The 15,333-nt window shown below is 42.9% G+C and overlaps 1 protein-coding gene across 6 annotated transcripts in view; it reads right to left on the reverse strand.

The window, feature by feature from the left end:
* The window catches only part of SOBP (sine oculis binding protein homolog), a 159,572-nt gene that overhangs the window by 46,135 nt on the left and 98,104 nt on the right, over nt 1-15,333 (reverse strand). The window contains exon 6 of one of the 6 annotated variants that reach the window (XM_028494590.1): nt 13,454-13,594. The exons of the other annotated variants lie outside the window; for them this stretch is intronic. Coding sequence (XP_028350391.1) covers nt 13,454-13,594 — 141 coding nt within the window. The remainder of the gene's footprint in view (nt 1-13,453; nt 13,595-15,333) is intronic. 6 annotated transcript variants of the gene reach the window in all.

A 15,333-nucleotide genomic window follows, 5' to 3' on the forward strand; every position in this document is an offset into this window, starting at 1 on the left:
GAGCCTGTGCTCCGCAACGGGAGAGGCCGCGACAGTGAGAGGCCCGCGTACCGCAAAAACAAAAAACCAAAAAACAGCATCCTCATTTTTCCCATTCATCATGCCCCAGTCCAGGGATCACCATTTAGAAACAACTGAGGCGGAGGGAAGCAACAGCACAATTCCAACCAAGTCACTGACAGCACTTTGTTCCCCTGGGCAGTCGAGGAAGAGACAAGCCCGGCTCTGAACAGAACTAGTGATGTGTGAGATGTAAGATGTTTATCCCACTTTCGCCTTCATAGGTATGTCTCTCCCTTGGTTATCTATGCTTCTTTCAGGGCCTTGATCCCAGACAGATAAAACCCAAATGCCTAACCAAGGCTTTCACCTTAGATAGCATCAAAACCCAAAGCAAATAACCTCTGATGGTAGAATTTCAGGTGAGTGGGTGGCCATCCCTTCCCCTTGAGTAGTCCTTCAAATCACAGCATATTCATGGTTACACACCAATCCACCTCTCTCCAGCTGGCCCTGTAAAGAGGTCCAAAGCTCCAGCAGCCGTTAGGACCCTGACTGACACAGTCTCTCACATCTGGTCAGAGGACAGCATAAAATGCTGATACAGTTAATTCTATCATTTGAACTGAAAACAATTTTATACCCAGAAAATGTGATTATACTGACTGTACTGCATGTACATCATCAAGAAAACCCAACCTTAAGCCACATACTGCCCACATGCATACAAAAGGCTCCTGAACTGCACATAAGCAGCTCTTCCTGAGTCCTTCAGTACTAAGGCTTTTCTACTGCTTCTTCAGTTTGTCAAGTGCTAGCATATGCTCGCTATAATAGGTACCAGGTACCAAATGCTTAAGAAAAATTAGAAGAAAAACTCTTAAATGGAAAAAATTATATTCATTTAAAAAAATTTTTTTGGTTGCACCACGAGGGACGTGGGATCTTAGTTCCCCGATCAGGGATCGAACCCACGCCCACCACAGCTGGAAGCATGGAGTCCTAACCACTGGACCACCAGGGAAGTCCCTATATTCATTAACTTAATTTTTTCTGCAACAATGCCCGTATTTGACATCAGCAGCAGAACATGAAGGCCCAGCTGGAGGTGCACCAGTGTTCCTTGGGAGTTTAATGATAACAGGCCAGAATCTTTTACATCAGGCCTGTCCCAGAAATTCCAGGTGGCCACAGACATGATCCTTTAAGTTAACTGTCCACTTCCTGTTGTGCAATAAATTGTCACCAATTGCCTGAAAAAAAAAATCAGGACACATGACCTGACCTATATTTGTTCTGCCACGGCGTGTAAGGCAGACTGGGATGTATAGCTGAAGCCCCAAGTCATCTTGCTGATTTATAGTGACAACAGGCAGAACATTTGAAACCAGGTGCCCTGGAAAAGGTACAGTAGCCATATTAATAACATCACCCAGAGCACATCCCCAGGACTGGACTTAAGGTCAAATGCTCACTGGCCCTAATCCCTTGTCACACACACCTTCTTCCCAATTCCCTTTCTTGGTGTGGACAACAGACTATGAGAAACCCAAGGCCTCCCAGTCTGCCATGTGCTAAGCTCCCTCACCTGTTCAATGCACAGGGTTGGGGGGGAAGGGAGGAGTGGGGGTGGTCCTAAGCCCCAAGCTGGGCACCACTGTGGACAGCTACTTAGAAGTCACGTGGCAGGGACCGGGACTGCCCAGGCTACCCTTGCCACGGCACACGTTCACCTGCCTGAGCAGAGGGGAGCCAGCCAAGTCCAGCCTCTCCTGGTCCTCCAGGCAGAAAACAAGGGGATGAATCTTGGTTCAGACCTTGCCCCTCTATCCTCCACCATGCCCAGCCTGTGGACCCCACCTCCCATCCCACCAGGCTGAGCCACCTCTCCTAGGGTGAGATGCCAGGCGGGAACCCTGTCTTTTCCCTTCGGGGATTAAACAATGAAGCCCAAATGCCAGGCACCAGGAGCTGTTTGGAATTCAGTTTCCCATCAACTGCCTCACCTTTTCTTCCCAAACTGGAGCCCTAAAACTCAGACTGCAAATATGCAGAGGCACTAAAGCAGTGGGCTGAACTTCCCGTGGAGCTGCGGCCTCTCGAGGCTGTGTCCCCCATCCCATCTACCTTTACCAGCCCCCAACCTGCTCCTTCTAGAGACTCCCAGCAAGATACTCTCTCAGCTGAGGGTACGAATTCTATCTGTTGTACGGGATAAGATTTTCAGTGGCTGTGAAAGAGACTCCAGCGGGGGAAGGAGTGCGGGGTGTGAATTTTTGAGTGCGTTGTGGGCAGGTGTCCTATGATGACAAGAAGCCCGCTGAAGCAGACCCAAATTTACAGGATGAAAATACCCTAGCCCAGAGCTTCTTAAACTTTAGGGTACACATGACAACCCCAGGATCTTGTTAAAATGCAGGTTCTGATTCAGGATGGCTGGGTAGGGCCCGAGAGTCTGCAATCCTGCCAGGGGCCCAGGTAGAGTCCAGGCTGCCAGTGGGTGGACCACATTTTGATAGTGAGGGGCTACAGACAACGTGGGGTGGGAGGGTCAGCTCACAGTCAACGGAACCGTATCTTCTGAACCCCAAGACAGGGACTATGGTCTGAGGGAAGATTGGAGTTTGCTTTCGGGAGCCAGAGGCAGCGTGGAAGCCACACCAGGATGCTGAAGCTTTTCACTTCCTGGGACATTCTCAGAGCCTCTGGGGGTGGTGGCTCTGAAACTCAGCTCCCGAGGACACACTGCTTGCCTCTAAGCTGGACCAGCTGGAGCTGCTACTTCAATCAAAGCACTTTGTCTCCTCCCAGACCACTGAGGAGAAATGTTAACGCACTGATTTTGTAAATTTATGTTTTTCTCCTATATATCTTCCTCAGCTTTAACTAGAAGACTTCAAGATCTAGCTACAGCAGGAGAACCTCTAGTAAGAGAAGAACAGCTAACTGAGCAAGAGGCAGAGACGCCTGAGCTTCACCACCTCTGGGGCTGCCCCACGTCAGCCCTGCTGGCCCCCACCCCGCCATGGGTCTGTAAATGGCAGCTGCCTGGTCTTTATAAAGAGCAGGCACAAGCATCAGCCCTCCTTTGACTTGCTTTATTCCCTGTGGAACTTCAAAAAAGATATTATAGTATACAATATGTGAGAACAAAAGGGAAATATACTCAGAGAATACAGGAGGCACAAAGGCTGCTGGGCAATGGCTGGTCTGTTCAGCGTAAAAAGTTGAGGGAAATGTGAGCACGGGGTATGAACAGACAGAAAGGTGAGGCGAGGAAATGGGAGGAGGGGAAGATGTCTCTGAGCAGACTGACAGGTGACTGTAACCTGTGGGGAAATGAAGCCAGGAAGAAGTTCCTGGGGGCTGAAAAGTTTTTATGAACTGGAATGTCTTATTTGAGCTTCTCACAGTCCTGTGATATAAAAGCCCTCCGTAAAAAGTTGCTGCATGCACGTGCACGCCCACAGGGACACACACACACACACACACACACACACACACACACACACACACACACACACACACACAACAGTCTGGCACAGAGACTCTAATATATCAAACTCACAGGTCCTAAAGTGCTGGCACAATTTGCAGGCCTGGGTCAAGACACAGGATCCAACTTCAGGGCCAACTTGGAGGGCGTTATTATACCACAAATCACTAGGGGGCGCCCTCACCGACATCCACACTGTAGTGAGGGCCAAGAAAGCCTGCCTATCCCCTGCCCTCACCCTTCTTAGTTTCCGAAGGGAAGGAGGTGGGAAGGGGAAATAGGTGGCAACCGGGGTCGGGGCAGAGATGCGGGATTGAGTTTAGATATATGAGATGCCACTCCCTTCAGGTGAGACCCCAGTCTCTTCATAAACGGAGTGGCCAGGTCTCCAGAACAGGCTGAGCAGGGAAATAAACTCATATCACAAGGCAGTAACTACAGCATGCATAAACAGGAATTACCCAGATTCAGTAGCAAAGGACTTATCTCACAGACGGAGGCTGCAGTATCTGCTAGCAAAGCATTCAAAGATGACAAAACCAATGGGCAAGCAGCAAAGGAATATGAATGGGAAACAAGAAACTGTCACTCCTGCTTAGTTAGCTTGATAACGTATTTATTGAACTGTTTATGACTCTGTACCTCATATGTGTATTACAGATGGCAAAAATCACTCCTAGTTCACGCAGTGGGGATTAAGTAGGTCAATAATTCATAGTGTTCCCAAGAGTGACACTACTTCCAAATGCTGGGCACCTGAACTCATCTGAGGACCACTGGTTTGTGAAAACAGATGATAAACGTGAAATTGGGAAGGCTGTGCAAATCCCAGGGTGTGCAGTCATCACCCCGATAGCCAAGGTGCCTGTGTCTGCCTGTGGGTATGATGCCCTCAACAAAGGACACCCCCCCAACACAGCCCTGAATCCCAGCCCAGCAAATAAGGAAACTTTCCCAAGAGCAATCCAATTTGTTCAATCTGAACTTATCTCCTTACCCTCCAGTTTTTAAGGAATTATTACAGGGGTTGGGGGTTGTGGGGACTCTAGGCCCCCAAAGCATGAGAGCCACAGGCACCCTCCGCCTTCTGGCCCTGCCTTCCCTCATGGGACCTCCCATCTCCGGGGGGAAGGGGACTGGTGTGGAAACACCAGCTTGGTGCGGACACACCAGCTTGGTGCATCTCCCTGGGCATAGAGGTTTCCTTCATGCTCCTATAGCACTTTTTTGAGACTCCTATTACATGGTACTTAAACTGCTTTTGAGACAGTTTTCCACTGTGTTTTCAAAGCCAGCCCTGGCATGTCTGTAAACATCAGTTCATATTCCTGGAATAAATCTTTTTTGTGTTCCATCCTACTACCCACAGGGGTACAGATGGCATGTTTTATGTGGTGGCCACTATTTACAATCCAACCCCATGGAGGCCCATGAGATGCCACAAATGGAGCCCACACAGGAAGACAGCCCCTTCGGTAGAGACATTTGTCCCGACAGGCCAGGACTGCCAGGAAAGGACACACCCTGAAAGTACATGGGGTGCCTCTGTGCCGCTGACACACATCCTCTGTTCTGGGCCAGCGGGGTCTTGGGCATCCCCAGGAGGCACACGGAGAGGCAGGCTTTGCCCAAGTGACAGTGGGGTATGCGCGGCCAGTGGCTGTAAGCAGGGAAAACAGCACACAAAATGCCCAAAATTGGTTGTAGAGTTAAGAACATCAACAAAGCAAATCCTTCCCTACCAAGGAGGCTCACCACATTCATTTGCATGTTCATGAGCATCTGCTAGCTGAGTACCAATGTATCCTTCTTTCTATCCTGATGGACAGCCATTCATCACAATAGACTTGACCGTGTCAGTACTTCAATGAGGGGATAATAGAAGCGGGGGGTTTTGTTGGGGAGGAGGGAGGGAAGGAGAGAAGAACCGCTTTACTCTGAAAAATACTCTGAAGAAGCCACGGCTGCCTCTGTCTCAGACGAAGATAGCATTTGCCGAAAATGTCAACAGATTGCTTCTTGAGTTGGAGTAGTGCAGACATCAAAAGCTTATTTTAACAGGGCATTTGCTTAAAATCACTTGGTTGGTTTAGGCATTTAGAATGTCTCTGACTATATAATTTGGATTAAGAGGTTCTTGTTGGGTTTTACTGATTTAGCATAAATCAGAAGGACATACTGGAATAGACCCCTTCACATAACCAGAGCCTTTAGGCCATGAACGTAGTAAAATTTGCTCTTTGTTTGTGCTGCATTTTTAGTGGGTTCTTTTCTCTTTCTTTCTTTGTTATTATTTTTTTTTTAACGCGGCTTAGTTGCTATGCGGAGGCTTAGCGCTCCTGCTTGGGGATCAGTTCCAGACTTTGGTTTGATTTGAAACAAGCCAAGCAAATTTGCCTGAATGTGATTTCAAAAGGTTTTCCTATTTCTCTCATCAGGAGATTGAAGGAAGCTGGTAAGCAAGACACTATTTGAGTTCAAATAATGCTGGCCTGATTTTCTCAAGAATTCGGTACGATTCAGCAGACACAGTTCTGAAGGGCGACCACCGACCACTGCTGCAATGGCTCTCAGGACCAGCTCTCAGGAAGCTTAATTTCAAAAGGCAGATTACTCATACTTGGAGATAAAGTCTTTTTCCTCCATTTTTACTTTTCTTTCAGTCTTTTTCACTTTCTCTCTCCATATCACATTGACTAGATGTGACTCAAAAAGTTAATGGTAATAGCTCTCATCTTAATTTAGCAAAGAGAGAGGAAGAGAGAGAAATGAGTGTAAGTTGTAGATCTAAGCACAGGTCATTACAGGTGTGTTATATTAGTGTATTCATGAGTCCCCCAGGGACAGACATGCTGCGATATCCAATAACTTTCTTAATGTGTAATTACACACCATCGGACTATAATTGATTAATTGAAAAGAGAACGTAGGCAGATGTGAGGGCAAGACCTCTGCTGCTCATTAAATGAATACGTCCTTGCTTGTCTTTAATAAGTTAAGTGGAACTACTCAAAAGCAATTAAGTCAGTAGTGAAATTCATTAAATTTTAAGTAATTATTGGTATTAAATTCTGTAATAGAATTCAAGACTTTGCATAGTTCTATTTCAAAAAGAAGTCATGATCATTCTATGGGGCCAATTCAACAGAATGAGGGTTTTGAGAAAACTACATCTTGGAGCCACTGACATTTTGTATGAAAATCACCTGAGAGAGAGAAGGAGCTGGAAGAGGGCTAGGGGGATTTCTGGAAGCTTTGCTTGCCATCCTAGACCAGATAGACCCAAGTGTCTCACTTAAACCTAGGAATGTAGTCGTGTTTCCAAAGCAATTCTTTCATTTAAAATCTTAATCTAAATAGTTCGAAAAGAATGAAAAATACATATTTTTAAATCTAATGCCTTGAATACTACATCCGATACTTTCTCTAGTAGCTAAATTCAAACACAAACATGGAAATGCGGCATTGAATGCAATTTGGAGAAAATTCTTTCCAGGCTCCACTCTCATGTGGGAAATAAACCTGGGTGACTGGGGTGGCGGGGAGACTATGAGGTACGCCACAGTTCAGAGAGGGAACCCCAGATAGTTCTCAGAGCCCAGAAGTGGCTCCTACACCTTCTGCCACTAATCATTCTGCCCAAGAAACCAGACAACTCAGAAATCTATCAGAGAGGAACTCCATTCAGCCAGTGCTGCCGCATTCCAGACATTCCTGACAACTCCCTAGACGCAGGAGAGACCTTGGAGTCTGAGCTGGCTGTGGAAAAGTGCCAACAGGGAGCCACACCAGTACGGTTTGTTCATTCATTCACGCAGTGGGTATTTCTTGAGCGCTTATTCAAAGCCTTTAGTAAAATGATTTTATAAATACTTATGTATGTCTATATCTATCATCTATCATCTAACTATAATATAAAGTAAACGTACAAAGAACTTATAAAAACCAGGGGGCAATTCTGTGAAGATGTAGTCCATTTCGTACCCATCCAAGATGATCTTGCACCCTGCACATCGTAAGCACTCAGTAAAACCTCGCTGACTGAATGATGGAAGAAATTGATGACGTGGGCTTTGAGGAAAACATGATTGTGTGTGGCAGCTGCATAAAGTTCTCTAATTTATGGAAACAGTTAAGAGATGTTAATGGCATGGCCAGGATAAGCCAAAGAGATGGTGATGATGGCAGCTGAGAGTGAAGGAGAACTGATTGCAGAACCTTTGTCTATTCCCAGGTTTCTTGCTCTAACCATCAGCATCCTTAACAGTCCTGTCATTGCTTTCTTGGGAAAGAAAACTTAAAATGTAAACCCATGTATTGTGGTCATTTAAAAAAAAAAACAAAAAAACAGTGGCTTCAACTACATTTTTTAAGTCGTACTTTCAAATCTACAAATAACTCTGTATGGTTAGTTTCACAATCTAAAAAGACATTATTGTACTTTCATTGTTTGCTGGGGCTAACACTTTGATGACATGAGAGCCAGTCTAGATGCAAGGCTATGGGGCTGCTGGTTCTGGAGAGGCACTGTTCCCACCCTGGGCCCCGTGAGAGGCGTCCCCACAGCAGGCTGACTAAACACGGAGACAGGAGGGAGATATGTGATTCTTACCATTCCCCAAAGGAGGAGAGAAAAGCATATTACGTACACTCTAATTGCTGTTGGAAGAAAAAAATTCCAGCCCTCGCACACATTGTAATTTTAGAAACCATAACTAAAGCTAAAACTAAATTAGACTAAATAGGTGTATTAGGCTCAGAAAGAAAAAAAATCAGGGCATGTGGAAAGACATTAGGTCTCCTTTTCTGTTTGCATGTTTTTCTGCTATAAAGGGCAATTTATTGTCCCACAGCTCATTTTAATCTTGAACATGACCTTGATAATCTGTGCAGGATAGAGGCAGCCCAACAATTTCAAAGAGGAGTTCTAACCAAGAGAGATGCTTTCCAGCTTTATCATGTTCACTTAATGACATTCTGTTCACATTATTCTGGATTTTTGCTTTTCTTTTTTTTTTCATTTTTATGACTGTAACAAGTTCCACATGCATTTTAGACAGCTAAATCAGGCCAAAAGAAAACTGATTTATCAAATCAATAATTAAGTGCCTAACTGATACATCCTGAAACTTATCAGCATGTGAACAAAGAAGATGGCCAAAGAAGTAGGTGATGGTGTTTACTTCCAAAAGAAAAGTAAAATTTTAAATAGTCAAGTAATTAAGAAAATCAGGGAATGTGGGATTATAAGAAATTTGCTTTGGAGGTTTAGCTAGCAAACCCTTTTTGTGTAAGACTTTTTTCCCCCAAAACCATTTTATATTAGTCTAATACTCTGTCTTAGTAAAGACAGTAAATTCAATAAGATGTTTTTTCTTTGATGAAGATTTTGAAAATCTTTAGGGTCATTACTGGATAAATACCAGTTCTCCTTCTAGAGTCCTGTACACGTGCAAGGTGTAAAGAGTAAGCTAAATCCACGCAATCAAAAGCTATGTGATATAAGATTTTTGTCTTCATTTTTAAAAAACAAGGAATCTAAATATTCATGTGAGTTTTATTTACTGGCATTTCTTTCTCTTAAAAGTTGAATACAAAAAAGGGGCTTTATTCTCTTTATTAGTTACCTTTTATTGAGTGCTTATTATACACCAAGCACTTTATATGTATTATCTCATTTAGCTTTTATGGCAACTCTAAATGGTGCATACAGCTATCGTTCCTGTTTTACACATGCAGAAACCGACCTTCCCAAGGCCACAAAGCTAGTCACCACACAGCCAGGTTAGTGTGACTCCAGGGCACATACGCTGCACTGCCTCTGTGCTGTTCTCTGGGCAAAGGGGTTATTGCATTCTTGTTAAGGGAGATTCTACCCCTCTTTAATCCAAATTTAAGACCCTTTTCCCCCTAGTTTGTGTTTAAATCACAATGATCCCTGAATCATTCTGGATCACAGTTCAGTTTCCTGCTTCTACTTTGATCTCAGTTTTTCCCATTGTACACAACTACCTATTTACTCAATTACGACTCTTATCCAAAATCTAAATTTATAAGAAAATTGGCTTGAGATGAAATCTTTGCCAGTTATTTATATTAACATGGTCATAAGAACTTGATGGCCAATATTTTTGGACAGTCATTTGCAGTCTCTTTCTTGCCTTTCCAGCTGTGAGAAGCAGTTGTCCTCATCACAGTGTGCCTGGACTGTTCTAACCACCTTCTAGAAGTCTAGCTGCTCACGTCCTCCAAGGCGTGAAAGCACTGCTTTCATAATAGCACTTCCTGGTGCAGTTACCTAATACAGATCCCATAGCCTAAAACACCAAATGTAAAATTAGCTGTCTGGCTTTCACTGTTTTTATTATTTGACCACAACGTACCGAGTTAACTCTATTCTCACTACTCACAAAATGATGCCAGGCAGTGTCTCGATGACCCCCACGTGCTCCCTGCTCACCTCCCTCCCATCATTCCACGAATAGTCTTCTCTTTCTCTGAGATATACTTCCATTCCCCTTCCTACAAGGACCAGCCCAGGCTCCACCACCTCTGAGGATCTATTCCTGACGACTCCAGCCCACCATCTCTTCCCCATTAAATGACCCTTTACTTCCTTTTTGTACACATAAAACTTTAGTACATATTTCTATCCTCTAATCAGCATACCACCACATCTGGCACTTTAATATACACTGGAAGTTCACTGTTCATATCAGCGCAGTTTGCACGTAAGCTCCTTATGAGAAGGATCCACATTTTATGCTGTGTTTGCACTGCAACACACGTCTTTTAAGCACAGCACTGGGGAGATGGTAGGTACTCAATAAATGCATCTCGACTGAAAGATAAATATCTTCAAAATCTGGGTCACATGCATACCCTATCACCACCTACTCTCATATTAATTCCACCTTCTGAGTTGTGTCCGTAGCACTAAATACTCAGGTTTTTAAAAAAGGTTTTTAAATCTTTACAGATATTGCACTGAATTATAGATATCGTCTTCATGCAAGGTACACAGAAGAATCAATTAGAGATGTACGAAACTATCCAGACCAAACACACCAGAGAATATATCCCTTGAGAAAAGGTCTTTTGGGTTTGAATTATCAAGACCGGCTGTCTCTACTGATGCAGCTCAATTCTCAACTTGGCTGATTTGATGACAGTCATAACATTGTTTAAAAATAAAAGTGCTAAGGAAAAATGAAAATGAAAATTTCACTACAACTTTATTTTTCCATGTTATTTATTTTTATGTGTTCATATATAAACATCAAATTATGTTTTTGATGTTTATATCAAATACTGCATAAATGATTGAGATGTGTTAAATGCCATAGGCTCATAAGCACTTCTGTAATGCTCTAGTTTATTTTCATTTTCCTTTATGTATGTATCCACATTTCTGCATGGGATATATAATTTGCCTTCATATACTGTATTTTATATACACAATGATGTCACAAATTGTCAAAATTCAAGCTCTCTGGCAAATATATAAATATTTCGCTAAGCCAAAACTAGTGTTTACACCATTTTTGTCCTAACACATTTATCAGACAATTTAGAAGTTAAAAACACCACTGCTTGAAATGGCTATATAATGGAGACCCCCAAAGTATTTCATATATCTTAATAATCAGGATACTTTTCATTTGAAGGCCTTATTCTAGCATATGCTCAATATTAAATATCGCCTCCCTTCCCATCCCAGGCTTTGACATTTAAAAATGTTTATGTGGTTTTCCCCTTCTGTGTTCACACAAAGAAGAGTATAACAGATCCTGCTGCAATATCAGAATCATATTCAAATTTTCCATTCAAAGGAAACCAAACTATATTGAGATCAGAACACTATAAAACAGCAGAGTATTTCACAAAGTTAAATATAGGGTGTAACTTAGTTGATATCCTGAAGGTGGACTATCAAATTTGAAGTGAGGAAATGTACTTCTCTATGTGTACTTGTCTCTTCTGTAGATTGGGAACCTCTCTAAGAGATGATGGTGTTGGTGATGATGATGGGTAAAAAGATCCTGATTTATTTTAAAAACCCATACTTTATCCTAATGGAATCTGCAACTCGTTCTATTGAGAAAGAGAGAGAGAGAGAGGAACCATTGCTTCTCCACCAATGTATCTTCATGGATTTTCAAGAGAAATATTGATGGATATGCAATCCAAAGTAGAACATTAAGCACTTTTCTGGATAATTAAGGCAAAAGTACTGCTTATTATTTTAAACCTGGCTTATCGGGAGTATGTCTTAACTGGTTCAACATTTCACTTGGAATTATGAACAAAGCCATCTATCAGCTCCACTGAAGGGAAAGGATACAGCAGTAAAATTCTCAGCCAAGACAACCACAGAACAACCCTCCACTCCACCTTGTCCATGACCAATGCACAGTCCAGACCCAACCTTAAGCATTTCATTTTTACGTGAACTAGAACCAGGGGGATATGTTATTGCATGTGTTCAAGCAACAAATAATTTTTGAGCACCTACCTCCACAGATCATTGAATCTATATCACCACTGATTGTTAAGATGCTATTATTTTATACCACTAGGAAAAAACACTGCCAATGAAAAAAATGACAAGTCATCAACTGTAACATGCAATCCCCCCTTTTTTTTTTTGGCCTTTCTGCACAGCACACAGGATCTTAGTTGCCCGACAAGGGACTGAACCTGGGCTGTTGGCAGTGAGAGCTTGGAGTCATAAAATATGGGGTGGGCAAGCATGGTTCTCAGGGGTACGGTGAGGAAAGACCAAGGTCTTGCCTCACAGAGCTCTCAGCTAGGGGAGCCTCATCTGGACTTAAAAGAGGGTTATTTCAACTTCTGGTTCTACATGGCCAGGGAGGAGAAGCTGGGAAGACAGCCCTCATGGAGAGTCCCATGCCTCAAACCAGAAGAGTAGGAAGTGTACAAAAAACATTATTACAAAAGACGCTTAAGCCAAATTCAATGAGAAAACACATTAAAGACCTTATTTGCCTGAACCTGCTTATTTGCCATTTAATCATGGCCGTCTTTCTTCTTCTCTTGAAATTTCCTCTCACCGGTCCCCCATCACCCCCACATCCCCATCTCTGATTTCTTGCCTCCTTTATTACTTACATATGCCATTCTTCTCAAGTCCAGATATTTTTTATTCCCTTTCCCTTTTTCTCCCAAGAGACTTTCATTAGCTTGTTCTTCTAGCCATAAACCAAGCATATGACTAAATATGATTAATACTAGTTCTGGCTGGTTTCTTAAGCACTTTTATATTGATAATTGATATCCTATCTGGTTTTCTGGCTTTGCTTGATATATGATGTAGAGTTTCTATCAAGCCATCAAAGGTGAATTCTCTTTGGTACTTTAGGTAACTGTTCAGTTCTAGCAATTAAAACAATGAGGGAAAATGTCACTGACCCCTAACTCCAGTATGCTACCTGATGGCCGGAAGTCTTGAAGGCAATAGATCAGTTCACCCCAAGGAATACAACCCCACCAAATCAAAAGAGACCAAGCCTTTTTTGAAACGGCCTTACTGACTGTAAAAAGAATCAAAATCTTCAAAAGAAGATTTAACATTTATCATATATCATCTATTGCTGTCGGATTTTTAAAAACCCACTCAAACGCTTATAACACATTGAAAATTATATTTTCTATAGAGTACCAAATTTAAAAATATATGTACTTTGGTTCCTTTCCCTACAATTTAGTATTCATTGGAAATTCTCAAACACTGACATGCCTTTCTGAATAAACTCCCCTTCCTAACATTCCCACAGATGTTCTTTCTGGCTTCAGAATTCTACCAAAGAATTGTTACCATAAAGAAGCTACAAAGAGCGATTTTGGATTAATTGCTTAATTCCTTCATGTCACAAACATAGATTGAACCCCTTCTCTCGCCCTGGGATGGAAGAATATATCAGACCTGGTCCCTACCTTGAGAAGGTGGCAGTGTGTCTTGGCCTGAGCACAGGTCAGAGAGATGTGGGTCAAATCTAGGCTCTGCGCCTGCTCACTAGATCCCCTCCTCTCTCCCAGGGCAAGGAACGTAACATCCCCGAATTTTAATTTCCCCATCTGTAAAACAATAATAACAATATCTACTAGCAAAGGTATAGAGCATACAGGGTCTAAAAAAAGGTCTGTAAAGACCAAGCACAACGGCACGTTGGAGGCGCCCCACAAAGGATGGTTTCTTGTCTCCTTCCCTTAACAGGCTTATCAGAGGCACATCCATTTGCCACTGCAGACATTTACATGTGTAAATTATATTTTTCCTTTGCTTTGCCTTTATTTTCTTAGTTGTATATTTCTAAGATTAACAATTTTAGTATTAAAGGGGAGAGCAAGATGAAGGGGTCTTGGATCACGTAGAATCTTCCTGGACAGTTATATATTTTTTAAAAAAGCTTAGCTGTAAGAATTGTCTGCATAATGCACCTTTGTCCCTCTCATTGTTCACAAGGAATTATTGTGGCTTTTGCATGCAAATATAAATACTCAAGACTTTCAGATAATCTGTTGCTAGAAAATTTGGTCAACGGTATTCTATGATGTGCTAGTAAGTTTGCGACCTTGAAAGAAATAACCACAATCATAATTACAACAACCTCAATTGAATGCCAACCATTTGCCGAATACCGTTCTAAGCGTCATAGGGGTATTCATTCATTCAGACCTGACACCAACCCTACAGGATACACAGGATTGTTGTCCTTATTTTACAGACAAGGACATGGACACAGAGATATTCAGTGACTTGCCCAAGGTCACACAGCCAGTGGGTGGAGTGGTGGAGCCTGCTGAATCTGAACCAAATAGTCTGGTTCAAGAGCCCAAGTTCTTCACCCCAACATCATACTATTTTCTGGAAGTTTTAAATTCTTCTCTGAAAAAGTACTCCAACATTTTAGTACCTCACAAATCAGCAACATTTGCTATGCAGCCAACAGGCATCTCTAGTGCCCTCGGCATAAATAGGCAAGTGAGTGGATGTTCAAGGGTTTCTCTGAAGTTTTGTCCTAAATTAAAATATTACCTATGGGCTTCTATCTGACCCCACTGGAAAGAGACACTTGTTAGAGAATAAAGGCAGGTACTTCCAGCATTTGCCTGAAGATTTTGTTTAAACTAATGCCACCTCCTAGATCCATTTTATTAGTAATAAGACTACTGCTTATTGAACCTTTTTTTTTTTGAACCTTTTCTTAGTATGTGTCAGGCACACTAAGTGCTTCATATACATGATCTCATTTACTCCTGAAAACAACCCTACGAGGAAGCTACTATATTTATCTTCATTGTATTGATAAAGGCACTGAGGGTCAGGACAGGTAAGAAAGTTTCCCAGCTTGCACAGCTGGCGTGTCTGCAGAGCTGGGACTGGGACACCCATTCTTAGCCACCATACCACAGTGCCTCCCCTGGAGAACACATGGTCCTCAATACCTCTCTCTGGCTCCAAGAACCACTGTGATGGACTGCTCAAGTAAGCCAGCATGAACACCAAACCATATGCCTCTGACCTTTTTGCACAATGGCCCTGGAATGGGAAAGGCGAAGATCTCCATGCCTTGGAAAAGGGAGCATGCAGGGGACCAAGGGTCTCCAATCAAATCTAATCCCAAGCAGAGTGCCTACACCAGAGCAGAGGCAGGGGAACTCCAGCCCTCCCGCAGACAGCTTCTCCCCCAAAGAAAGAAACTGAAAAGGGACCGTTAAAATAGGGTTTCCGGGCTTCCCTGGTGGCGCAGTGGTTGAGAATCTGCCTGCAGATGCAGGGGACACGGGTTCGTGCCCCGGTCCGGGAAGATCCC

Source organism: Physeter macrocephalus, chromosome 10 (genome assembly GCF_002837175.3).
Source record: "Physeter macrocephalus isolate SW-GA chromosome 10, ASM283717v5, whole genome shotgun sequence".
Lineage (NCBI taxonomy): Eukaryota > Metazoa > Chordata > Mammalia > Artiodactyla > Physeteridae > Physeter > Physeter macrocephalus.